Source organism: Macaca thibetana, chromosome 11, assembly GCF_024542745.1.
Source record: "Macaca thibetana thibetana isolate TM-01 chromosome 11, ASM2454274v1, whole genome shotgun sequence".
Taxonomy (NCBI): domain Eukaryota; kingdom Metazoa; phylum Chordata; class Mammalia; order Primates; family Cercopithecidae; genus Macaca; species Macaca thibetana.
In genome coordinates, this window is record NC_065588.1 from 92,040,092 (window position 1) to 92,067,766 (window position 27,675).

The 27,675-nt window shown below is 39.3% G+C and overlaps 1 protein-coding gene and 1 long non-coding RNA gene across 5 annotated transcripts in view; one reads left to right on the top strand and one right to left on the bottom strand.

The window, feature by feature from the left end:
- LOC126930317 (uncharacterized) overlaps positions 1-27,675 on the top strand; it is a 590,715-nt gene that overhangs the window by 238,909 nt on the left and 324,131 nt on the right. The window lies entirely within an intron of this gene.
- The window catches only part of NTN4 (netrin 4), a 122,194-nt gene that overhangs the window by 29,931 nt on the left and 64,588 nt on the right, over positions 1-27,675 (bottom strand). For all 4 annotated transcript variants that reach the window (XM_050747164.1, XM_050747165.1, XM_050747162.1 and 1 more), the window contains exons 4-5: positions 26,456-26,582; positions 23,668-23,856 (exon numbers count right to left, since the gene is read on the bottom strand). In XM_050747164.1, coding sequence (XP_050603121.1) covers positions 23,668-23,856; positions 26,456-26,582 — 316 coding nt within the window. The remainder of the gene's footprint in view (positions 1-23,667; positions 23,857-26,455; positions 26,583-27,675) is intronic.

The window sequence follows — 27,675 nt, forward strand, 5'->3', positions numbered from 1 at the left end:
ACGGAAAAAGAATGAGTTTAGGATCAAACACATTAAGCTTGAGATGCTTAAAGGCTATCTTAAATATATCCTGGAAATATTCTGACACTTAGGAGAAAAGTTGGGGTCACAAATAAAGTTTTGAGAGTTGTCACCCAACGGCAGTTGAAATTAGGAGGGCTAGATGAAACTTCCCAGGGACGGTGTGTAGAGTGAGAAGATGATCAAGGATAGAACATGGTGGAAACATCCATAGGTACTGGCAGTTGGAGGAGCAATAACTTGCAAAAAGATTATTAAGGAGAAGGTAGAGAAGGAGGAGAAAAAAAAAAAGAAGCCAAAGGATGAGAAAGTTTCAAGCAGTTAACAGTGTCGAACAATGCAGAATGCTCAAGTCACATACGATGGACAATAGGCCTGTCAATCAGGAGGTCATTGGTGACTTTTGTGAGAACAGAAGCTGGAGAAATACAGGCCCCAGTGGTGTACTGTCCTACTGTTTATATCTCTCTTTCATCTCTTTAACCAATAATCATTAGAGCCATGGTTCTCAAACCAGTATGAATGTGTGAGGTTTGCAATTTCTAACATCTGTGAAACCTCCCCCTGCCATCCCTCCCCATAAGCTATCTTTCATTGAGAACCACTACAATAGAGCATGAAATATTGCTTATTCTGCAAAAGGTATGAATTATCTTCTTGGGAAGAATCTCATATTCATTCATTTATTAGAATCTCATTCATTGATTGGCTCACTCAACCAACAAATGTTAGTAATAATAATTCTAATGTTTATGAAGCATTTGTAGTTTTCAAAATGTGGTCACCCCTTAGCCAAACATGTAAGGTCTTTCGTAGCAGAGCCCTAGCCTACTTTTCCAGTCCTTCCTCTCATTATTCTCTTGCATATAGCCCTTGTTCTAATTAATTGGGACAATTTCTAGACACACCCTCCATCTTTCTTGTTTCTTTTCCTTTATTAATTTCAATATTGAAATCTTTCTTCCCATAACAATCTTTCAAAATTCTACATGTCCTTCAAAACTTATATCAAATGTCACCCTTAAGGGTTGCCGCAATTCAACCATTTGGGGTGGTTAGCGTGCTCAAGGTAGGCGCTCTGTTGGTATCTTCCCCGTTAAAGACAGAACTTTTGACATACAATGATATTCAGAAAAGAAAAGTGGGGTTCAGCACCCTTCCCTCTGCCACCCCCTCCCATCTCACCAAAGGTGAAGCCACGGCAGTCACTACACTTGCCCATCTAAGGGACAGGTCCACCTTCTTTTAGAAGTCATTCCTTATTCCAATGCAGTTGAGTATGATTTACCCTTTCTTTGTAACCCTCCTGTGCTTTAAAGAAACACTTCTTCTTATAGCTCTGATTGCATTCTTCTTTGCATTAGACAACTGGGGGCTTTCTTTGTCTATCACACCAGTCTGTAAGCTCTTTGAAGTTGAGCATGGGCCTTACTCATCTATCCCCTGCAGTGCTTAGTGGAGGCAGACTTGAGTTTAACTCCTAGCTGAAATTTGTTTTACCTTTCTGAGCCCCACATTTCTATTTTACCAGGTTTTCTTGAGGACTAAACCAGAGATAATGTATATCACTAGCACTTAGTAACACATTAGCAAATGGTAGATTACAGCTGCTCAAAAATGACCCTTGAACTGAATTAAAACGCCATGATGTAAGCACTACTTACAAAGGACAATGGAGGAAAACAGCATAGGAGACATTGTTTGAAAGGCTAATAATATGTGTATTTAAGGCAGCATTTATTTACCCATTCACTTACTCAGCAAACATTTAATGGGCACCCGCTATGTGCTAAGTACTGTGCAAAGTGCCAGGGATCTAACTTGAATCTGCTATGTGCTAAGTACTGTGCAAAGTGCCAGAGATCTGACTTGAATCTGCTATGTGCTAAGTACTGTGCAAAGTGCCAGAGATCTGACTTGAATCTGCTATGTGCTAAGTACTGTGCAAAGTGCCAGGGATCTAACTTGAATAAAATAGTCTCGGTCCTTGAAGAGATCCCAAATTTAGAAGAATTATTCCAAGATTTTTAAAAATCGTAATACCGAGGAAAGTAAAGATTTTGCCTCTAAAACATTGAGGTTCTAAGGAGAACATCTTTATAGTCATACAGTTATGGTAATCACTGTCTCTACATTAAATTTCCTAATTTTTTTCTTCACTTGGTTTTTATTATGAGAACATTTAGGCATTTTTCTCTTAAAGTATCAAAGCACTATTGATTTATGGTTTGTTTCTAATTAAGAAATAATTCATGTGGATTGTATAATATGCAATATGAATATATCAAAATGCTATATTCAAAACTGCATAGACATTACTTAAAATGAATTCACATACTCTAGTATGAAAATTGTATAATTTTGAGATGATGAAACCTACAGTTACTATATCACTCAGTTAAGTCAGTTTGGTTCTTAAAGCAGATAGGAGAGATTTAGCCAGAAGAAAGATATTATAAGAACCCCTTCTATGGTAATATATGGTAGTCCACCACTCCTATCTTTTCCTCTAATAGAAAATGCAAGCATTTTCAGGAGCTGACCTGTCCCTTCTACCATATATTTTTAAAGCTACACTCATTTCAGGAATGGCCAGAGAAGTATGTGTTTCTGTTGTATGTGCTAGTAGATTTCTGTCAGTGTGACTTCTCACATAATTACAAGATAAAGATACCATTTGGAAACTATGCAGAACTAGCTCCAGGCAGAAGGCCCTGACATCTTCCATGGCATACTTTTTCAAGACCCACACCGAGGTCTGCCTTGCATACTTACCTTCTGAAGCTTGATAGCAGTCAATATCTGACACATACAATCTACATTTCTTATTTTCTTCCAAAATGCAAACATATTTTCTTCTTGTTTGGAAGGAGAAAGGATCTCTTCATGTTCTGGTTCAGTTCTGATTCCCCAACATATATTTCTTACTAATTGTTTATTCTAAAATGCAAGCCAAGAACTTACTTTTTCACAATAAATGTCAAAGTTACGACCCAGAGTGACATAAGTTCTTAACTTCAGCTTTGTCTCTTTTTTTTTTGGTGGTGTTGTTTGTTTGTTTTTTGAGACAGTCTTGCTCTGTTGCTCAGGGTAGAGTGCAGTGGCGTAATCTTGGCTCACTACAACCTCCGCCTCACAGGTTCAAGCTATTTTCGTGACTCAGCCTCCTGAGTAGCTGGGATTACAGACGTGTGCCACCACGCCTGGCTAATTGTGGTATTTTTAGTAGAGACAGGGTTTCGCCAGTTGGCCAGGCTGGTCTTGACCTCCTGACCTCAAGTGATCCATCTGCCTCAGCCTCCCAAAGTGTTGGGATTACAGGCGTGAGCCACCATGCCCATCCTGTCTTCTTGTTAGACCAGTTGAACCATCATCATATACTATTATGCTGACATTAATTATTCTTTTCATTATAATTTTTAGTGTTCACAGCTGTGGTGAACTGTCCTTAAGAGCCAAAATACTACATTGAGTGGTAACCAGGTGTATTTAGAAGCTGTGTGGCCTAGGTGGTAGATCATTCATCATTGGAGTCATCATTTTCCCCCTAAAACATCTCCCCTAACCTGCTCTCACCCACAACCATGGTGGCAAAACAAAATTATTAAAAATGTCAATTTAATTTCCAGATATTTTCACAAGAGTTCATCAATAATGCATGAGACTTGCTTTGAATAGTACTTTTTTTTTTTTTTTGAGACAGAGTTTCACTCTTGTTGCCCAGGCTGGAGTGCAATGGTGTGATCTCGGCTCACTGCAACCTTCGCCTCCTGGGTTCAAGTGATTTTCCTGCCTCAGCCTCCCGAGTAGCTGGGATTACAGGCATCTGCCACCACACCCAGCTAATTTTTGTATTTTTAGTAGACATGGAGTTTTACCATGCTGGCCAGGCTGGTCTCAAACTCCTGACCTCTGGTGATCCACTCGCCTCAGCCTCCCAAAGTGCTGGGATGACAGGCGTGAGCTACTGCGCCTGGCTGGTACCTTCTTTACTCAAGTGTTCTACTGGAAGAAAATCTATGGTAACAGTGCAAAAGTTTTGAAACAGATAAGGTAGAGTAAATGAGTACTTTACAAAAGATTTCACAACAGATTCCCTTCAAGTAATGAATTTAGATCATTGCTGAATGTGATAGAAATTTTATCTATAGTTACATGTTTGCAGCAATACATCTGAAAGTGAAGCAGGGCCCCTGGAGCATTTATAGAAGAGGATGCAATGCTGCTGTGTAGGACTTTCTAGCAGGAAACACACCTGTTAATGAAACGATAGATGGACACATTTTCAAATATCTTGTGCATGCACAAGGCTCTAAAACTAATATTTGTATCAATCACAAAGGCTGACAATAAATACAGTTGTTTGAAAATTTGCTGTAAGATTTCTTAGAAGACAGAAAATAAAATAGAGACAATATAATAAAGTTGGTAAGAGCACAAGCTTGGGAATCAGACTAACTGACTAGATCCTAACCAGAACTAGATTCCAGTGATAAGGCTTATTATTTATAAGACCTTGTGAAATTAACTTCTTCAGCTGTCAGTTTTCTCATTAATGAAGGAAGCCACAGGGATGTTTTGTGAGGATTGAGATCATGTATGTAAATACTTAGAAATGTATCAGGCATCTAGTGGCACCAAATGCTAAAAAAAAAAAAAAAAAGGATATTATTATCTAGATGAAACATATTTGTATAAAAATGTTCACTACCCATTCATTCATTCACTCGCAACTTTACCAAAGGGTTATCGAACTTTAAGGTTAACATGAACTATGCTAGGGGCCGAAGATTACAAAGATGACTACAAAAAGTCATATCTCTTGAGTGAGAGAAGAGAGAAGTATAGATAACAACAGGGCAGTAAGCATTATACCCAAGGTAGTTCAGGGTGCATGAGAATACAGGAGCAATGAACTGCCTCATTGCAGATATGGTTTTTTTAAAAGGAAACTAATGATTTGACTGGCTTTCAAAATAGCCTCCGTGCCTTTGTATCAGAGAGGAACGCTGCTTTCTTGACTACTCTAAGTTCTATGGAATTAAGTTACTCTCTTGTTATATGTTCCTTTCCTTGGACAAAAAAATTTAACCTATTGGCCAGGTGCAGAAGCTCATGCCTGTAATCACAGCACTTTGGGAGGAGGGCGAGGCAGGCAGATCTCTTAAGGTCAGGAGTTCGAGACCAGCCTGGGCAACATGGCGAAAGTCCGTCTCTACTAAAAATACAAAAATTAGCTGGGTATAGTGGTGTGTCCCTGGAATCCCAAATACTCAGGAGGCTGAGGCAGGAGAATCGCTTGAATCTGGGAAGCGGAGGCTGCAGTGAGCTGAGATCGTGCCACTGCACTCCACCCTGGGTGATAGAGCAAGACCCTGTCTCAAAAAATAAATAAATAAATAAAAAATTAAAAAGTTAACCTGTTACTCTCATTTTGTGGATCAGAGTATGTTGAAAAAAAGAAGAGTATGATCTATGGTCCTGCTGCCCAGAAATATCATGTAGGACAAGAGTCACAGCGGTCAACCTGCATGAATATAAAAAGTATACAAACACAAGCACAAAACAGGAACATAATGGAACCATTATGGCTCCCTTTATTCTGAAGGGATTGCTATAGCCTTCGATGGTGGAGTCAAAGGAAGTAATTGCTGCCAGTTTATCTTTATTCCCACCTTCCGCTAGAACTCTGGGAGTCTGCCTGCCTTCCACTGAGGGAGTGATCTGTGATCTCAAGCTTGCTGTTGAAACCACCAATGGAACTCAGCATCTTACCCCTTTGAAACTGGCCTCCTTTAATATTACCTGATGGCTCCGACTTTTGTTATTTTGTTAGTAAAAGCTACACTGGGAGAAAAATACCCTAAAAGTATTTGCTCCTGATTTAGCTTTTCTAAAAACAGAACTCAAAGTTCAAGGCCCTCAGCTGGGAAAGAAGCTGCTTGTCAAGATCTTTCACCACGACCCAGGCGGCCACTCCCTCGGCAGCGCCTCCAGGCTCCCAACATTGTTTTCTCCTGAAAAGGCCAAGGCCCTACAGAATTTCTGAGGGGGATTTTTAATAGCAAAGTCATTCCAAAAGCTGCCCAGCTGCCTGCTGAATTCTTAGAGCAAGGGGAACTTAAGGGAGATGATTTCGAGACGCAGCTTTAAAGAGGAAAGGACACAATTTGAACTGTTATATATAAATTAAGTGTGAAGTTAAATAGTAGATACAATGAGATCTTTTATATTATTTTTCTTTTTGGCACTGTTTTCTTCTTTCCTTCTGCTATCAACTATTTTTGCTAGTGGATGAAAAGCTATAAAAAAATAAGAAAAAGTTGTAAATGTGCTTTACTCTGTGAAAGGCCATATGGTACCCCTTTACTATCCTAGGGAACATTTTTCTGTTGGTCCGTGCAATGTTATATACATTATGTTCAATGGTAGCTAGTTCCACAATATTCAAGGTATATTTAATTTCAAATAAAATTATGGCCAGGCCTGATGGCTCGCCTGTAATCCCAGCACTTTGGGAGGACAAGGCAGGCAGATCACTTGAGGCTAGGAGTTCAAGACCAGTCTGGTCATCATGGTGAAACTCAAAATACAAAAATTAGCTGGGCGTGGTGGTGCAAACCTGTAATCCCAGCCACTCGGGAGGATGAGACACAAGAATCGTTTGAACCCGGGAGGTGGAGGTTGCAGTGAGCCGAGATGATACCACTGCACACTAACCTGGGCAACAGAGTGAGATTCTGTCTCAAAAAAAAAAAAAAAAAAAAAAATGCTTGAATCAGTCTAATAAGAAAACAACCTGAATTATGATTTGCCTTTCATTTACTGAAGTTCAGTGTCTCCTGAGTTTTTGTACATCCTACCCAAAACAGGGGTAGGATGCATGAGATCTGCCTCAAAAGCTTTAAAAAATAAATGTACAGTATTTAAGTATGCTTCCTGTCTTCTACACACATTTAAATACATAATGCAAATAAATACAAAAGTCATAGCCTTTATTTTATTTTATTTTGAGACAAAGTCTTGCTCTGTCGCCCAGGCTGGAGTGCAATGGCATGATCTCAGGTCACTGCAACCTCCGCCTCCTGGGTTCAAGTGATTCTCCTGCCTCAGCCTCCTGAGTAGCTGGGGTTACAGGTGTGTGCCACCACGCCTGGCTAATTTTTGTATTTTTAGTAGAGACAAGGTTTCACCATGTTGGCCAGGCTGGTCTTGAACTCCTAACCTCAAGTGATCTGCCCGCCTCAGCCTCCCAAAATGCTGGGATTACAGGCATCCAGCCATAGCCTTTATTTTTAATGCTTTACTATGTGACTGCTGCTCAGCGTCCCTATTTAATTTCTGTATCATTCCTTTCCTGTTTCTAGTTGTAGCTGGGCCAGTTACTATTTATTCCTGGGTATATCTAAGAGATCTTACGCAGCTAAAAAGCCAATTTTATATTCTTGATTTGCTATTTCAATTAAAACTGAAGAAAACACTTTTGCATATACAGACAAATTTTATCATGGGAAAACTTGGGTACACCATTCTCTCACTCCCTGCTTCCCTTCCTCTTTTCTTTTCTCTTTTCTTCCCTGCTGCTCCTCCTTCCCTCCCCTCCCCTCCCTCCCCTCCCTCCCCTCCCCTCCCTCCCTCCCTCCCTCCCTCCCTCCCTCCTTCCTTCCTTCCTTCCTTCCTTCCTTCCTTCCTTCCTTCCTTCCTTCCTTCCTTCTTTCCTTATTTTTCCACCTGTTCAGCCTCCTGTATTTCCAGTCTATTCAGCCACCTAGCCAGGAATTGGAGTTATCCCTAGCTCCTTTTTCCTTTGGAGAAATAAACCCTATTGGCTGTGTCTATCTTCAAGCTCACCTTTGAACTGATGCGATTCATCCTGCCGTAATCTGTCATGCTCCCCTTTTTCTTCATACTACTTATTATAGCTTTTAATTACATATTTACTTGGGTAAATTTATTTAGAGTCTATTTCCATGGGGAGAGAGACTATTTTGTTGCATAGACAGTGACTAGAATAGGCCTGCCACATGAGAGGCACTGAATAAATCTAGGTTGAGTTTTTTAAATTGAATGATTTGTGTCATTTAAGAAATCTTTCTTAATAATTGATGATCTTTTGGCCTCCAATAATCTTGTTCTGATTTCTCACTTCATTGCTGTCACTATAGTACATTGTGAAGGGCCAGAGGATGGGAACCACATCTTTTTATTGCTGTATCCCGCAAACCTAGGATAATGCCTGACCCATTTTAGCAACTCACACATCTTTGTTGCATCAGTAAATGAATGTGCCTCTTAATAAGCAACAACCATGAAATGATTTTATGTTTTGATGAACCTCCTAGAAGGTCCATACTACTCTTTATAGGTTTCTATTAATAGTATCTTAACACCACAGGATTGCAACTGAATACTAGAAACAGAAAACCACCCCTACAAATCTATGGTAGACTCAACTGGTCAAAACAAAGCAGATTATTCTGCACCTTCCCAGAGCAAGACTATATCCTACATTTAATGCTTCAGTCCGTCCGGCTTTATTATTTATGTTTTGTAAGAAAAGTTATTTCCAGGCACGGTGGCTCACACCTGTAATCTCAGTACTTTGGGAGGTTGAGGCCGGAGGATCAATTGAGCCCAGGAGTTCAAGACTACCCTGGGCAACACAGCAAGAGCCCGTCTCTACGAAAAATAAAAAAATAAAATTAGCTGAGTGTGGTGGCATGGGCATGTAGTCCCAACTACTCGAGAGGCTGAGATGGGAGGATTATTTAAACCCGAGAGGTCAAGGCTGCAGTGAGCTGTGATCATGCCATTGCACTCCATTCAGCCTGGGCGACAGAGCAAAAACCCTGTCTCCAAAAAAAAAGTTATTTTTTCTAACTTGATAGGAGACATTCTCCACCCATAAGTACTTTTCACTGGCAGCAAAATTTCTTTCATATGAATGAATCTGAAATTCCTTTCACCCAATTACATCTAACTGGAACTCTTCTAGGAAAGCAAATTATTTGTTGCCACACCTCTACTTCCCCCTTACACCTTTTGAGTATTTATAGAAAGTTGCTGCAGTATCCTTGAGAAATTTCCTGGTTAATCTGACAATATTTATCATCTTTCACACTTATTCATTAGTATCTCTTTTCTCGATGGTTTTGTTGGCCTATCTGGAATATTCTCCAGTCATTTCCATCTTTCCTGTGCTAAGATTCTTTAGGATGAATTCAGTTCTTTAGATTCAAATGCTAGATGGCTATTTATCGGTAAGCAGACCCTTACAAAACTAAAGACGTTTACTTTAAAAAAAAAAAAAAAAAAAAAAAACTAGGTTCTTTAAAAATTATTTTTGCCTTTAAAATACATATCTTATTATTTCTTCCTTTGGGTTTTGATTCTATTTTCGTTAACTGGGTCACAGTGTGTAATATAATTCTTTGGATCTTTGTAGGTCATTGGATCTTTCCAGTCAGACCAACCTGGGTTCAAATCCCAGCCTTGGCACTGACCAGCTATGTGAACATGGGCAAATTATGTACAGTCATCCCTCCACATCTGTGGATTCAGCATCCATAGAATCAACCCACTGTGGATCAAAAATATTTAAGAAGAAACCCAATAAAAACAGCAATACAACAATACAACTAAACACTACAGTATAACAACTATGTACATAGCATTTACATTGTATTGGGTATTATAAGTAACCTAGAGATGATTTACAGTATATAGGGGGGTGTGCATATGTTATATGAAAATACTAAGCCATTTCGTATAAGGGACTTGAGACTCCATGAATTTTGGTATCCTCAGGGATCCTGGAACCAATCCCTTGAGGATACTGCCAGTGGAGGAGTAGGGACAACTGTAATCAATTTAAGTCTCGGTGTCTTCATTTGTAAAATAGAAAATATGCTACCTAGCACATAAGGATTGCTAAATTACCTAGCACGCTCTCTGATCCATGACAGCCATTCACCAAATGCTCCTTCTCTTCTTTATGCTCCTTCTAATTATGTCCAGACTTTCTGAAGATTTACATATTTTCTAATTGTTTGCTTGATTATTACATATCCTCATCAAAAGAGAATGGTATACTATTTATTTATTCAGTGAATTACTGAATTCCACTTTCTGCTTGGAAGACATTTTAGGGAATTTCATGACCTCATCCACTTCTCTTCCCAAACATGACTGATTTTTATGATTCATAAATTTGTAAAGTTTTGGCTGGGTGTAGTGGCTCCAGCCTGTGATCCCAGCACTTTAGGAGGCCAAGGTGGGAGGATCACTTGAGCTCAGGAGTTCAAGACCAGCCTGGGCAACATAGTAAGACCACGTCTATACTAAAAATAAAAAATTAAAAAATGAGCTGGGCATAATGGCACATGCCTGTAGTCCCAGCTACTCAGAAGGCTGAGGCGGGAGAATTGCTTGAGCCCAGGAGTTTGAGGCTGCAATGAACCATGTTCATGCCACTGCACTCCAGCCTGGGCAATAGAGTGAGAGTCTGCCTCAAAAAAAAAAAAAAAAAAAAAAAAAAAAATCATAGCTTCTACTTTTTTGGTGAATTTTAATATGCATTATTTAATCTTTTTAAAGGATTGCCTTAGTATGATTATTATGTTATGACATATCTATTTTCTCTATTTCTCTTACTTCTTAACCCTCTGCTTTTACTTCCTGGATTTAAAAAAAAAAAAAGAGCTGAGATTAAAGTTTCCCAACTATTACTGCCAAGTTACTGTTCTATTTAAAGTGTGGTTTCCACAAACAGTTACTTCATATTCATTCTATGCTGGAATCATTCACAGTTGTTTCAATATAAAACAAGGATGTCTATGTTGTTTATATGGTATAAAATGAACTTGTGTGACTTTGCCAAACCTACAATTTGAAAGAAAAAGCCCACAAGTTACTATTTGAAGAGATCTCAGTGACCTTTGGGAAGGAATGGACTGGTTTACAGGCATGAGAATAAACAAATGAAAGGTGCTTATGTGGTCTTACATGTGTAATTGTGGTAAGGTATTCTGGATTTAATTACTGTAAAAATTGTACTTGAAAGATAGACTGAAATGAAAGCATCACTATACAAGAGGTAAAATGAAATAACTGTTCAACAGAGATCTTTGCAAACAGAAATGCAGAGACTCTTCCTGAGAACATCACAAGAAGGAACTGTTTGAGTAGAGTATGAAGAATGGCAATAGAGACTGAGGCAAGAGAGTCACCCACCCAAAGCACCTGCATTTCCATCAGTTAAGGAGTTTTCACCTAAGTTAGAAAGAAGGAAAAAAAAAAAAAAAAAAAAAAAAGATCTGGATGATCTAACCCTTTTTTTACAAAGATGGCTGGTTCATTTGGGTAGGTAGCCATGTAACCAGATGCTATCTTGGTAAATGCTTGGTTTGGGTTTTAGGGCAGAGAGACCAAGTTTATTTTTATTCATTCTGTGCTAAAAGGCAATTGACTACATTTATTTTGGCCCATCAGGGAAGAAGGAAGGGCATGTCAATCTTTCAAGAGGTTGTTTACTTTGACAGAGAATGAATTCTGCTTTCTTTTCCATTTTCTGATTTTTCTTTTAATATGGAGAAAGACTATGTAATAGTTAAAAATATGTGTCTTGGCATAAAAGTCAATAAATTTATTGTAAAGGAATTAACTGTTTATTTCCTAAAAATGATTCTGTTCTACAGGCATTTCTTTAAACACCTGTTTCAAACGGTGTGTTCTTCTAAAAGGAGGAATTTTTTTTTTTTTTTTTTTTTTACTTAGGGTCTCACTCTGTTGCCCAGGCTGTGTAGTGCAGCGGCATGATCATGGCTCACTGCAGCCCCAAACTCCTGGGCACAAGTGATCCTCTTGCCTCAGCCTCCTGAGTTGCTGGGACTACAAGTGCATACCATCATGCTCAGCTAATTAATTTTTTTTTTAAGAGAGCTTATGCTAGAGACAAGACTGCTATAAGCAGTGGTTTTCAAATGCTGGCCAGGAGACCAAAAGACCAGAATCACCAACGATGCTTTTAAAAGGGATGCAGATTTCTGTCCGGATGCCCTGTTGGAGATTCTGATTCAGTGTATTCTGGGCAGGACTCTAAGATTGCATATTTTCAGTAAGTGCTCCCTAGTGATTGTGACACACAGCCAGGTTTGGGAACCAATGACTAGAGAGAGCAGCTTGAGGTGAGAGAAGTGGGGCTGTGAAAGTGGAGGCAAGGCCTTGTCCAAACCATTTTACTTTTGACTCAGAGTCTGAGTCTGACTTCCTGATGAAAAATGACCTGAGAGTTTGAAACTGGCCATGGTGAGAATGTTTCAACCACAGAAATTGCCTAATGGTGTGAATCAGGTCAGGGTTCCCTCCCACCACGAGCCCTGCGCAAAAGCCAGGATACACCACTGTCTAGGAAGGTTTTCTTTCCTTCCTTCTTTCCTTCCTTCCTTCCTTCCTTCCTTCCTTCCTTCCTTCCTTCCTTCCTTCCTTCCTTCCTCCCTCCCTCCCTCCCTCCTTCCTTCTTTCTTTTTTCTTTTTTCTTTTCTTTTCCTCTCTCTCTCTCTCCGCCTCTCTCTCTCTCTCTCTACCCACCCCCCCCGTTGCCCAGGTTGGAGTGTAGTGGTGCAATCTTGGTTTACTGCAACCTCTGCCTCCCAGGTTCAAGTCATTCTCCTGCCTCAGCCTACCAAATAGCTGGGACTACAGACACCCTCCACCAAGCCCAGCTACTTTTTGTATTTTGATGGTGTTTCACCGTGTTGGCCAGGCTAGTTTTGAACTCCTGACCTCAGGTGATCCGCCCGCCTCAGCCTCCCAAAGTGCTGGGATTACAGGCGTAAGGCACCACGCCTGCTCTCACATTTTTTAAATATGCCTGCCATAGAAAAATCTACCTGTGTTATAGATTACCAAAGTCACATAGGTGACTTTAGAGGTTTCAAGTGAGTTACTCTAAAAGAGACTGTCCTCTTTTAGAACAGAGAGATGAGATTCCTCAAAGTACCTCAGTACACAGTGAGAATTACATTCCCCTTTTTCTTTCTGTGCCTCAGCAACAAGTCAGTTTGAGCCTCCATTTCTGTTCTCAGCCCTACGTTCAGCTGGAGAGATTCATGTTTTCCCTTGTGTTTACAGACCTTAAATGCACTGTCCTTTAAATTTTTTTTTTTTTTTCAAAGCTGTAGAAATAAATTCAGTTTCAATGATCTCCACTAGTCTTAAAAAAACAAACAACATCCCTGGAATCCTCAGAAGTGATTTCTTGGCATGGAAATGTGTAGTTGATTGTGCTGGGTCCAACAGTAGACTCTGATTAAGGTTGAAATAAAGAGGAAGTGAGAACAGGGATGATTTAATTGCTCACAAGATATAAATCTATTGGCTAGAAGATTTGGTTCAGGGCCTTATTTCTTCAGGGTTGACGAATTTATAACCATTAAGTAAAAATGTGCACTTAAGAACCATAGCATTTAGCATGGTGCTTCTCAGGAGAGTGGGAGGAAAAAGTCTCCTAGAACATTCATGGAACCAGTAAGTCCTTGGCTTACCTGGCAGGAAGCTAGCTACCTAACTGCACACAAAACCCCAAGATTAATGCTATCAATATTTGTTCAATGAATCAACACGCCCAGGTAAGTATTTTATTACATGTAAGGTAGATGCTGTGAGGAAAAACATTATCAATTTGTTTCATTTTCTAGATCAACTCATTAAAAACGACTGAGATTAGAAAGCTGGAAAACTGGCTGGGCCTGGTGGCTCACACATGAAATCCCAGCACTTTGGGAGGCCGAAGCGGGTGGATCACTTGAGGTCAGGAGACCAGCCTGGCCAACATAGGAAAACCCCATCTCTACTAAAAATACAAAAATTAGCTGGGTGTGGTGACGAGCGCCTGTAATCCCAGCTACTCGTGAGACTGAGGCAGGAGAATCATTTGAACCTGGGAGGCGGAGGTTGTAGTGAGCCATTGCACTCCAGCCTGGGTGACAGGGAGAGACTCCATCTCAAAAGAAAGAAAAAAAGAAAGCAGGACAAACTGTGTTTCAGCAATTTTACAGGAAAAAACAGAAATAGCCATCTAAGAAGTAGGGAGGGATATTTTCAAAGAAGTCTTCCCTAAATTTTCCTCACTCACCCCCACAGTCTCCCTAAGGCACTTGCTGTATCTTTTTCATTGTACTTTCCTCTTGTAAAATGGATGGTAATAATGTTACCTACATCGAAGTGATTTTGTGAAAGTTAAAAATGTGAAAACATACACAGTCCTTTGAATAGTGAACAGAAAATAGTATGCACTCAATATACGTCAGCTATTACTATGATATTGTCATCATCATCACCACCACCGAGTACTGAAATGATTGTTATTATACATTTCTCTCCATCTAGAATGTAACATCTCTTAGGGAAGATCTTTTCATTTTCACAGACTTAGTGTTTACCACAGTGCTTGGCACAGGGGAAACACTCAATAAATATTTTCTGAACTAAACTGAGCTACAACTTGTGTGCTTCTAGTAAATTTATCTCAGCTGTTGCTTCAGGTTTTCAATGGTTCGTTTCTTGGTTTTTTTTTTTTTTTTTTTTTTTTTGAGAAAGTCTTGCTCTGGAGGCTCCCGGGCTGGAGTGCAATGGCGCAGTCTCGGCTCATTGCAATCTCCACCTTCCAGGTTCAAGCGATTCTCCTGCCTCAGCCTCCCGAGCAGCTGGGATTACAGGTGCCTGCCACCATGCCTGGCTAATTTTGTATTTTTAGTAGAGACTTTAGTAGTTTACAAACATGTTGGCCAGGCTGGTCTTGAACTCCTGACCTCAGGTGATCCACCTGCTTTGGCCTCCCAAAGTGCTGGGATTACAGGTGTGAGCCACCACACCTGACCCAGTTCTAACTTTTGAGAAGATGAAAACTAGGAAAGAAGAGAGAGAAGGAGAAAACGGCTGTCTTATGTTCATTGCTGGCAGTCCAATAGACTAGATTGCCCAAGCCTAGTTAACACTATGTTTATGATTATTTCACTGATAGAAATGTAAGGCTCATTATTTCCTTGATATGCATTTGTAGCCTCTAACACTTGGAAATGGGGAACAAATATATAGAAAAGAAATCTAGCATGTGTCTTCCCAAGTAAAGTCTTCACACAGATATGGTCGGTATAAAATAACGACACTTTCCAGTGTGTGCCATAGAACACGGGTCCCAAAAGATGCTTTGAAAGAAAAGCATTCTGTGGTTAAATTGAAGAGAACTCAAAACTCCAAAACAGGTTTATAATAAATATTAGCATATTAGGCTCTGAGACATCCTGCAGTGAAGAAACCTTTGATTAATTTATTTCCTAAATTTGAGGGCCATAGCAAAATTTCCCCTCACATAATTTCTATTAACATTTCATGGAATTAGAGCTCTGCAGATCAAACTCTGGAAAATGCTGTACCACAGAAACATATTTATTCAGATTTCCATTTTTTCTCAGTAAACCTCTATATAATTTATTCTAAAATATTCTAAGTCTATATGCACACAAATAGAGATGTAAACCTTCGTTAATTTGGATGTTTGGTTAACTAGGCTGTTCTGGCTAATTCTGAAAAGTTTAACTGTAGATTAAGTGCATAGAACCCTTGTTGAAAAGTGTTCAATAGCACTCTCAACCTTAAAACGAAAATTTTTTTTAAGAGATGGGGTATTTCTCTGCTGCCCAGGCTGGAGTGCAGTGGCATGATCCTAACTCACTGCAGCCTCGAATTTTTGAGGCTCAAGCGATTCTCCCTCCTCAGCCTCCTGAGTAGCTGGGATGTCAGCTGTGCGTCATCGTGCCTGGCTACTCTGAACCTTTAATACGATTCAAAGCTCTGAGGTGGGATCAGAGGTTCTGCATTGCTAATCAGCAACCAGATGATGCCAATGCGGCTGGTCTGCAGACCACACACTGAGTAGCAGGTTGCTTTTCTGCCTTGGTAAGCACAGTAAAATAAATATAATACAATTGTTATTTTGAATAACATTGTACATGTTGTTGATGGAACCACATACTGAAATAGTTTAAATTTTTAAAATATCACCTTGTTTTCTTGATACTACCTTCCTCATAAAAGTAAAGTGGGAAATAATGGGAGGAAAACATCTAGCTATGAGAATATCGCTATTAGACCTCACATGAAATCTGGTAATTATAGGTACTTAATAAATGTTAAGTATGTTAACTCATTTGTCATAAGCTTTATTATCAGTGATAACTGAAGCAGTGACAAAGAGGTGACATAGGGATACATCTACTAAGGAGGGAATTAATGATATGAAAATATTACTAAAGAGTAATGAAAATGCTCTCAAACCTACTGCCAATCAAACAACAAATTACGGAAAGTATGTAGGTAGAGAGAAGAACTGGATATGCTAATAAATGTTGGGATCTACTGCAGGCTCAGAAAAAGAGAAGAGAAGAACCAGAGTAATATTCTGGAAGCAGGTGCCAGTAAGGAAACCTAAACTAGGGAAGCAGACACAGGCATCTCTGCCCCAAATGTATCCTGGAATAGTCATAAAGTGAATGGAGATAGGCTTTCCTAGGGAAGCCTACCCAGGGATCAAGGAGCTGTCTGGAGAGGGAAAGAAAGAAATAAGATCTTCCCTAAGAACCCACCAACCTCCTATACATTATACTAAAAGAACTAAATTGGTATTGGTTATTTGCTTTTATTATTATTATTATTATTTTTTTTTTTTTTTTGAGACAGAGTCTCGCTCTGTCACTCAGGCTGGAGGGCGGTAGCGTGATCTTGGTTCACTGCAAGCTTCGCTTTCCGGGTTCACGCCATTCTCCTGCCTCAGCCTCTCGAGTAGCTGAGACTACAGGCGCCGCCACCTCGCCCGGCTAATTTTTTGTATTTTTAGTAGAGACGGTTTCACCGTGTTAGCCAGGATGGTCTTGATCTCCTGACCTCATTATCCGACCACCTTGGCCTCCCAAAGTGCTGGGATTACAGGCGTGAGCCACCGCACCTGGCCGGTATTGGTTATTTTCATAGTTTTCCTACTTGGTGCATTAAGTACCATCCAGGTATTTGTTAACTAGGAATGATTACTAACATGACTTAGTAGTAGTGGTTTTTAGCTTCAAGTTTTTCAGTAGACAGATGTAGGTGAATCCATAACAACATAAGGGGATCAGAAACTTGTTACAATTATGTTAGAATTACAGACAAATATGTTACAATTACCTTATTAAGTTTCAGGGCATTTTTTTTTTTTTTTTAAAGAATATCTTAATGTGTTCTTGATGGAGTTTTCCTTGAAATGACTTTGGAGCCTTTGGTCTTCTGGTACTTGGGTATTACATATAAATATACTTGGCTATATCCATAAATATCAACCAGGCAATTATAGTAGATGACGCACATGGACTGATTATCAACTACTTGTTGGTAGTTCAACTCCAGAGTTATTCTTGCTCCCTGACTGAGATGTCTAAGATGCAGACACTTTCAGCCAGCCACTTACCTGCTCTACTTCCCTCATCCTCACACTGCTTTAGCTACCTCCTCGCTCTTTCCTGGAAAATGCTGTACCACAGAAACATTCTGATCTTTTTTCAGTTGTCAGAATATGCTCTATTCTTTGTCCCTTCTGTTCTTTTTTGGCAAATCCTGTTGATTTTTCTCTCTGCTGGGAATCTCTCTACTCATGCTTTGTTAATTTCCATTAAACTTCAGGTCTCAGGTTCTCAAAACTCAGAACACACCACTCTTGCTAACTGCCCCTCTGATGTGCTCCCCTCCACACTCTGTAACACGATATTTATCATACGTCTGTGTACAAGTGTGTGTGTGTATACCGCTAGTTGCCTATTACACCTATGTGTATATATACATTATAGATAACTCACTAGACTTTGTTAACTGTGTCAAAAGACTGTGTCTCTTTTGCTTATAGTTATAATTCCCAGGAACTAGCACACCTAGCACATAGTAGCACTGAATAAGAATGTATCGTGTGAAAGAATAAGCTTTAAAAAATATTCTAACTGATCAAGTCCATTGATGAATGCTCATTTTCGTGGATTGAAACAATAATAAAAAGTTATGTGTGTTGTTAATTTTAGCAGCATTCTCACAATTTGCTTATGTTTTTCACAGACCGGGTAGTTTGGGAACGAACACCTATAAAACTTGTTTTGCGCAAGTCTCTAGATGAGCTGTATAAGTAATAGTCACTACTAACAAGAGGTCACTTTTTCCCTAACTCTTCTTTCATACTCTTTTTATAAAACTCTGAAGCTATGAGCATTCTAGGATTTAAAAGCGAGGGATGGTGGCCTTTTTACATTTAGTAAGAATATGAGCCATAGTTTGAACATAGAACAGTAACAAAAAGCAAAACTAAAAATAAACAAAAAGGTATTTGTTTTGACTCCAACTTTGACAGTAAACCTTTTCTTTTTTCTCTTTTTAATTGGTCAGACTTAGGCACTATGAAAGGGCTTTATCTGTTTTAATTCTTTGTATATTTACTTATCTTATGACTTTACAAAGCCAAACAATTTAAAAATCAGTAAAGTAAAATGCAATGAATAATATGCAATGCTTTGAAATTAATCTGAGCTATACATCATTAAAATACATTGCAAATATATCACAGTATACCAATTGAATTATTGTGATAGCACCCAGTACCCTAGAAAATAAATACCAACATTTTTAGGTTGGCAGTTAAGGCCCTCTAAAATCTAGCCCCAATCAAACCTTCAACATTTTCTTGCACTATTCCCCCTGGTATTCTACTCTTTATTCTAATGGAAGTGACTAGCTGTTTGATACACCAGCACATAGAAGAGGCTCAAATGTTAGTAAAATGTTAGAAACTGACTTTGTTAACCAATGTAAAATTTGGCGGGGGTGGGGGGGTATGCTTTATTTAGATTAGTGTTTCTCAAACTTCACTGTGCATCAGAATCACCTGGAGGACTTGTGAAAACTCGGATTGCTGGGTTCCATTTGCAGAATTTCTGATTCAGTTGATCTGTCTCAGGGCCCTAGAATTTGCAAGTCTAACACATTTCTCAGGTGATACTGATGGTGCTGGTCGAAGAACCACACTTTGAGAATCACTAGTTTGCTTGCTCACTTCAACTAAAGCTGAGTGCCGAAAGTGCAAGTTCAATATGATTTGAGCTGCCTTTGTGTAACACAAGAGCGATCTTTTGAAAACTAAGTCAGATCATGCCAGTTCTCTGCTGAAAACCCTTGCACTGACTCATCATTTTACTCCAGGTAAAAGCTGGTGAGCTTACAGTGGCCCATCGTACATATTATATTTTCTCCCCTCCCAGTCACCTCTCTAGTCTCATCTCCTGACACCCCCCAACTCTCATTCTGATGCAGCCACACTGACCTTTATTTGCAGCCACACTGCTATGTTATTTTCTCTGTCACATCAGGCACCTTCCTGCCTTAAGATGTTCACTTTAGGTATTCCCTCTCCTTAGAATGTTCTTTCCCCAGTTAACTCTTTGGCAAACTTCTTCACTGTCTTCAAATCTTAGCTGAAATTTCACCTTCCCAGTGCTGGGGCCTACCCTCATCATCCTGTCCCGTACTGTAGCCTGCCACTCCTCTTCCCACCCCAAGCCCTTGGCTCCCTGGATCCCTTCTCTCTTGGTTTTATTTTTTTTTCTTTGATGATAGTAGCCCTTATGAACTTCTCACATACTGTATATTTCACTTATTATATTTCTTGTCTGTCTCCTCTATCGGAATATAAGCTCCTTGAGGGCAGGGATCTTTGTCTTGTTCTCTGATGCATCTTAAGCACCTGGCACATAGGAGGTGTTCAATAAACAGTAACTGGATGAATGAATCCATGAACACATTAGGTATACTGTAGAGTGTACTGTTTCAAGGAAATGCTATATAACAGTATCTTTTTGAAACTGTTACCTGTTGCCCTATAAGACAGTTAACTTATCCAAGTTAACGACAATTATTTTTCTTTCCTCTTTTATCTGTGTTGCAGGAAGTCAGGGACCCTGAATGGAGGGACTAGCTGAAGCCGCGGCAGAAGAACATAAATTGTGAAGATTTCATGGACATTTATTAGTTCCCCAAATTAATATTTTTATAATTTCTTATGCCTGTCTTTACTGCAATCTCTGAGCATAAATTGTGAAGATTTCGTGGACACTTATCACTTCCCCAATCAATACCCTGTGATTTCTTATGCCTGTCTTTAATCTCTTAATCCCGTCATCTTCGTAAGCTGAGGAGGATGTATGTCACCTCAGGACCCTGTGATGATTGTGTTAACTGCACAAATTGTTCGTAGAGCATATGTGTTTGAACAATATGAAATCTGGGCACCTTGAAAAAAGAACAGGATAACAGCAATCTTCAGGGAACAAGGGAGATAAGACTTTGGACTCTGACTGCCGGTGAGCTGGTGAGCCAGATGAACAGAGCCATATTTCTCTTATTTCAAAGGCAAATAGGAGAAATATCGCTGAATTCTTTTTCTCAGCAAGGAACTGAGAAAGAGAATGTGCCCTGAGGGTAGGTCTATAAACGGCCCCCTGGGGGCGGGCGTCTTTTACAGTCGAAGCCAAAGGGATGAAATAAGCCCTGGTCTCCTGTAGCACTCCCAGGCTTATTAGGATGAGGAAATTCCCGCCTAATAAATTTTGGTCAGACAGGTTGTCTGCTCACAAACCCTGTCTCCTGATAAGATGTTATCAACGACAATGTGTGCCCAAAACTTCATTAACAATTTTAATTTCGCCCCATCCTGTGGTCCTGTGATCTCGCCCTGCCTCCATTTGCTTTGTGATATTTTATTACCTTATGAAGTATGTGATCTCTGTGACCCACACCCTATTCGTGCAGTCCCTCCCCTTTTGAAAATCACTAATAAAAACTTGCTGGTTTTATGGCCCGGGGAGCATCACGGAACCTGCCGACATGTGATGTCTCCCCCTGACACCCAGCTTTAAAATTTCTCTCTCTTTGTACTCTTTCTCTTTATTTCTCAGACCAGCTGAGACGCTTAGGGAAATAGAAAAGAACCCACGTGAATATCAGAGGTGGGGTTCCTCCGATAATCTGCTTAGTAGTTCATACATTCTCATTTTTAGACATTTCTACTAGTGGTCTGAGGCTATGGGATACACACATATATATATCTATTCATTTAAACATATTCTGTACAAAATGGTGTCAGGACTAAATATGTTCTAGGTTGAAGCAATATTATAAGCAGACCATTTTGTTAGCACATGGAGATTAGGATCCTATATTTTAGGCCCCAAGGAGCTGCAGATTTTAAGGAGGTAATTATCTTTAACATAAGGTATTTTTGATCAATGAAGAGTAGACACTCTATAGTATTATTTTCCACCTTCTGGCTTATAGGACATGACGGTTATTATAATACTAGTTTTCAGTTTTATTTATTTATTGCTATTTTATTTATTTATTTTTTGTTGTTGAGATGGAGTCTCGCTCTGTCACCCAGGCTGGAGTGCAGTGGCGCAATCTCAGCTCACTGCAAGCTCCATCTCCCGGGTTCACGCCATTCTCCTGACTTAGCCTCCTGAGTAGCTGGGACTACTAGAAGGCACCCGCCACAATGCCTGGCTAATTTTTTGTATTTTTAGTAGAGACAGGGTTTCACCATGTTAGCCAGGGTGGTCTTGATCTCCTGACCTCGTGATACGCCCGTCTTGGCCTCCCAAAGTGCTGGGATTACAGGCGTAATCCACTGCGTCCAGCCTCTTTATTGTTATTTTAAAATATAATATTAAAAATAGAGACAGGATCTTCTTCTGTTGCCCAGGCTGGTCTCAAACTCCTCAGCTCAAGTGATCCTCTCACCTCAGCCTCCCAGAGTGCTGGGATTACAGATGTGAGCCACCCCACCTGGCCTAGTTTTCATTTCTTGAGGGCTTACTCTATGACAGGCAATGTGCTAACCCTTTTATCTTATATAAACACTTTGTCTCATATAGTTCTCATTACACTACAGGTAGGAATTTTACATATGAAGAAACTGAAGTCCAAAGAGCTTCAACAGCTGGCATAAAGTCACACAGCTGGCAACTGGCAGTGAAGGCATTGAATCTACATCTGTTTGAAACCTATTAAATATTACAAAGTCTGAGTACAAACAAGGAGCAGGAGTAAAACAGGATGCTGGGAGAAATATTATGTCACAAATCCACATTTGGTGCTTGGTGTGGAAAGTGAGCCAGTACTATATTTTATCTGCCACTATTTAAGAGAAAAAGCTTTTAACAAGCAAGCCCGTTCAAATTGCACGTTGATATCTTCTCCCTGACGTTAAAAAATATTTTTAAAGAGCAATGTAGTTTTTCCTTTAACAAACTCACAAATAACCCCAAGGTTTTAAATGCTTGTTTCCCATTGTAGTGCTTTCTTCCTGTCACTGTTTTTGAGCTAGAACATGGAGTCCTTGCTAGGGAAAGGAAGGGCATGATCATCAATCTCCATTAATAGCCTTGAGTGGCTTCTGTTATCTGATGATTTCTGAGCTGATAGAGGGTAAATACTGATGTGGTTAGATGAGCTATTCATCCACATTTGACATTTACATAAGCTCTGCATTCACCCTTTATATTCACATATTTCAGATAGTGTCCTATGAATTGGGTAGGTCTTTTCAAATTCTATTCTTTCTCCAAATAAACCTCTTTTTCTTTCCTTTCCTTTCCTTTTCTCTCTCTCTCCACTTTTTTCTTTTTTTAATTTTTAATTTTTTAGAAAGGTTTTGCTCCATTGCTCAGGCTGGAGTGCAGTGGCACCATCTCACCTCACTGCAACCTCCGCCTCCTGTATTCAAGCCATCCTCCCACCTCAGCCTCCCAAATAGCTGAAACTACAGGCGCACAGCACCATGCCTGGCTCATTTTTGTAGTTTTTCTGGGACAGGGTTTCACCATGTTGCCCAGACTGGTCTCAAACTTATAAGCTCAAGTGATCCACCTGCCTTGGCCTCCAAAAGTGCTGGGATTACAGGCATAAGGCACCGTAATAAACCTCCTCTCAGAGTTATGTCAACAAAAAAGCAGAACCCATGCTATAAGAGTTTAGTATTTTGGGGAAAGCATAAAATTATTATGATTTCCTAAATTAGTTATGATACAGAGGATACATTAGAGCAGTGTCAATCAAAATGGATTTATAAGGAAACCAAAACTAATCTTTTTTCATGTTTAAGTTCACTGTTAAGGTAAAATAATAACCCAAGTGCAGTAACCACCCTTTATTTCATCAGCTTGAGTCTATTTATTGTCTACCTTCTCCTCACAAGTAAAGTCTTAAGATCTTAAATAGCGCTCCCTCTCCATCACTCTTTTTTCTCTTTTATTACTCATCTTGTTTTCTAAAATGTGGTGCTAGAGGAAATAATTTTACTTTATGGAGAGTGAGAAAGGAAATTATTTTTATGAATATTGTACTGTTTTCACCCAACAGGTTGAAAATTCTTGCCTCTTATTAATGAAGAAATTAACTGATATCTGTGAGTCTATTATCTGAGAACCTCAATGACCTCCTTCTCTTGGGTTAGCAGAATGAAGGATAAAGAGATTCATCTCTTGTACAAATCAGCCTATTTTCTGGAAACCACAGGTTACTTACGTTTGCAAGCATCTGGAGCTGAGAAGGGTCTCCGCAGGTCACGATAGAAGCCTGGCTTGCACCTCTGGCAATGCTGTCCTTCTGTGTTGTGCTGACAGTCATCACAGACGCCACCGCTACGATTCCCTGATGCCTCCCACACATTAATGTCGAAGTGACAGGTATCGGCATGCCCATTACACTTGCAGGCTGGCAATAAGAAGCGTGGAGAGAAACACTAATAAGTAAAAATAAAGTGATGGCTTATCTCATATCAGGTAGTTAAAAATAGGATGAGTTGGCCAGGCATGGTGGCTCACGCCTGTAATCCCAGCACTTGTGGGAGGCCAAGGCGGGTGGATCACCTGAGGCCAGGAGTTTGAGACCAGCCTGGCTAACATGGTGAAACTCCATCTCTACTAAATACAAAAGAATTATCCAGGTGTGGTGGCACACGCCTGTAGTCCCAGCTACTTGGGAGGCTGAGGCAGGAGAATTGCTTGAACCTGAGAGGTGGAGGTTGCAGTGAGCCGAGATCACGCCATTGTATTCCAGCTTGGGTGACAGAGGGAGACTGTGTCTCAAAATAAATAAATGAAAATAAATAAAAATAGGATAAACCGATTGTTAATGTTTAGTTTTAGTTTTTGAGTAGTTAACAATACAAAAATCAAAGGAATATAGAAAGGCATCCATTGAGAAATCTAGCCTCTGCATCCCCATTTATCTTGTTTTCCCTGACTTCAATAGGTTACTACTTTTTTTAAAAGAGTTTCTTGTGTAGCCTTCCAGTTTTTCATTATAGGCTGTTAATTAAAAAAAAAAGTTTCAGGAGATGCATGAAAGTCAACAAAGTGTAGATTTGTCTAGTTGGGCAAAGATATGATGATGAACTTACCAACGGGGGTTGACATTCATTGTGGAAAGATTACAGGAGTGACCATCAGTTTTTACCCTCTCTTTTGGTAACACTTCACGATTCCCACTCCTATTACTTCTCAAGGGTCATCCTGTGGGTCTCCTGTCCTTGCTAAGAAAAGCTGAGATTGTCAGGCCTTAAGTGGAAATGAGCATTCATATTGCAGATGCAGGCATGAATTCATGCTTACTAATGAGCCTGGAAGGGTCATTACTCATGAGCTTCTGGTGGACAGAGCTTAGGAACTAGGAACTTGGCAAGTAGTTTGATTTCATGAAGTACTATTCTTCAGCTGTTGAGCAGGTGAGTAGAAGGTGGACTCCTATTGAAGCCTCAATTTTTCTTACAGAAGAGGCCTGCAGTATTTATTATATAACAATTCCTCAAAGGCATTTCTAAGATTGTAAGTCAATAGCATCAAGTGACTTGTCTCTGTGTTCTATATGTATTTAGATAGGCAGCTGATTTATGTGGAAAGAGTCAGAAAGGCACCCTAGGAATTCAGGATAAATTCTTTAGATTCTCTTCATTGGTGATTTAGAATAAGAATCCCGATTTTTGGAGGTCAAATGTATTTGAAAATGTTTGTGCTATTGTTTTTCATTGTTTCCTTGATGTGTTATGAAATTCTGACCAGATTCATATCTTTTTAAGTATATTACAAGATAATTTAAGATTTATTCTTACAGGAAATCCTTTACATTTCCTAGAAACAAAAACAAATCAGTTATGACTCTGAATTATGTATGGGAAGAGACTTCTCACAATGTTACCCATGGAACCTGCTTTTAAACCCTTGTAAAAGAGAGGTTTGTGAGTGTTAACATTGGGATGGGCATGCACATTTCTCTGAACATTTTAAATTGCAAAGAAAAAATGGCTCATGTTCCCATATTTTTACCTTCCTATTTAATCTCCAGCCTCAAACCTCAAGCTAGTTAGTCCTTGTAGGGAAATCTCCTTCTTAACTTACTGGCTTAATTTCAAATCTAATCTTTCATTTCAAGCATCATAAAGTGAAAAAAAAGGCAATGTGGTATTATGGGAAAAAGTACCTAATTTGGAGTCTTGAGACTTGAGATCAAGTCCCCACTATCATTTACTAACTTTGGCAAATCACTTCATCTTGCTGAGCCTCAGTTAGCTGATCTCTATAATGGGATTAACACCACCTGCTTTATTGGGTAGTTTTGAGAACTGAATTCAAAATAGCTATTTTCATGTTTATAATTCACCATCTCAGCAATGAGAGTACAACAGAATCAGATGTTCTTGTGTTTACTCATGTATTTACTTATTTATTTATTTAGAGACAGAGTCTCCCTCTGTCACCCAGGCTGGAGTTCAGTGGCGTGATCTCAGCTCACTGCAACCTCCACCTCCCGGTTTCAAGTGATTCTCGTGCCTCAGCCCCCCAAGTAGCTGGGATTACAGGTGCACGCCACCATGCCTGGCTAATTTTTTCTTTTTCTTTTTTTTTTTTTTTTTGTATTTTTAGTAGAGACAGGATTTCACCGTGTTGGCCAGGCTGGTCTTGAACTCCTGGTCTCAAGTGATCCACCCGCCTCGGCCTCCCAACGTGCTGAAATTACAGGTGTGAGCCATCCTCCTATTTTTATTATGTCAAATTATAAAAGGGTTCTTAGCTCCCACAAAGTATCCAAGAAAATGGGGAACATATTCTTGGCGAAAAAGTCACATTAGCAATGTAACGAACAGCAACTGTTTTCAGTGGCTGAAGCCTCAGTGGGCAGTGATATGGCTATGTTTGTGTAGGGTCTAGTGTTTGTCACCCACCACTTTGTGTTGTGTTTCTAGAGACAACAAGGACTCCACAGATAAGCTGACTTTACAAAGAAAGCTTTCAAATATCGTGGGCTTGTTACTTACTTCTGCACTCATTGGGAGCCCCCGTTTTGCCATCAGCTGCCTCCCATGGCCGGTCGTTGTATAACGGAGCACAGTGCTGGCAGTGGCTGCCTGCTGTGTTGTGCTTACACATACACTTCCCATGGACCTACAAGCAACATCAAGTGAGAGCTATGAGCACAAATGTCGCCAAAGAAGAACATGTTCCCACAATCGCATCACATGGAATGGCTTTAGTCATAAGATGTTCACTCACTTTTCTGAAGAAGTTAACAATCAAGAGGAGAGATGCTTTCTTTAGTTTGTCTTATAATCTTTTGAAAAATTCAAAAGATTAAGTACTATAGTTTCTTGGCCGAAGGGTATATGACCCTAGAGAGTAATTCTAATATACTTACTGGCTGAGCAAGCACCTGAATTCTAAAGTACCGGCTAAGTTTTTAGTATCTTTAATTTTTAAAAATTCTTTATGCAAAAGTAACATACCTTCATTCTAGAAAGTTTATAAATCCATAATCTCATTGCAAAAATGACATTAATATCCACATTTGGAGCATATATTTCCAGTATTAAAAAAAATTATATTTACAACCTTTTTCACATAATATATTGTGAATATCTTTCCATTTTGTTAAACATTCTCATATAATACACACTCTAATGGTGCCCCGTATGATGTATAATTAGTTTATCTGACCATCTATTTTATTGTAATTTAGGTTTTTAAATATATGTATATATTATATTCAATGCTATAATGAATATCATTGTAGCTAAGTATTTGTGTGCATCTTTAATTATTTCCTTTGAATGTATTTTCTAGAAGTAATATTGAAAGGTCAAAATATGTATATTGTTAGGGCTTTGAATACATTTTGTCCTAATATACTGGGCATTTTTTTTTCCCCATAGTTCACAGTAGTATAGGGTTTATTAAAATAGTATTTCTCCCAGAGAGAAATACTTCAGTGGAATTCTTAGAAATTGGGAATTTTAATATTTTTTGTGTTATTTCACTGATAACTTCTAAAAATTAATATTTGGAATCATCTGAACTATCTCCCAATAAGTAAGACTTATAGTGAATTTCAATACCAAGATGCATTCCAGTACCAAGATTATTTATTTACATGATGTCATGACTATACAAAGGAAAGGTTTGCAAAGTAGCTCAGAACGGGGTCCATAAGTGTGGATCTGTGAGGTTTTATATTTTTTCCTTGAGAAATGTGTTAAAGGTA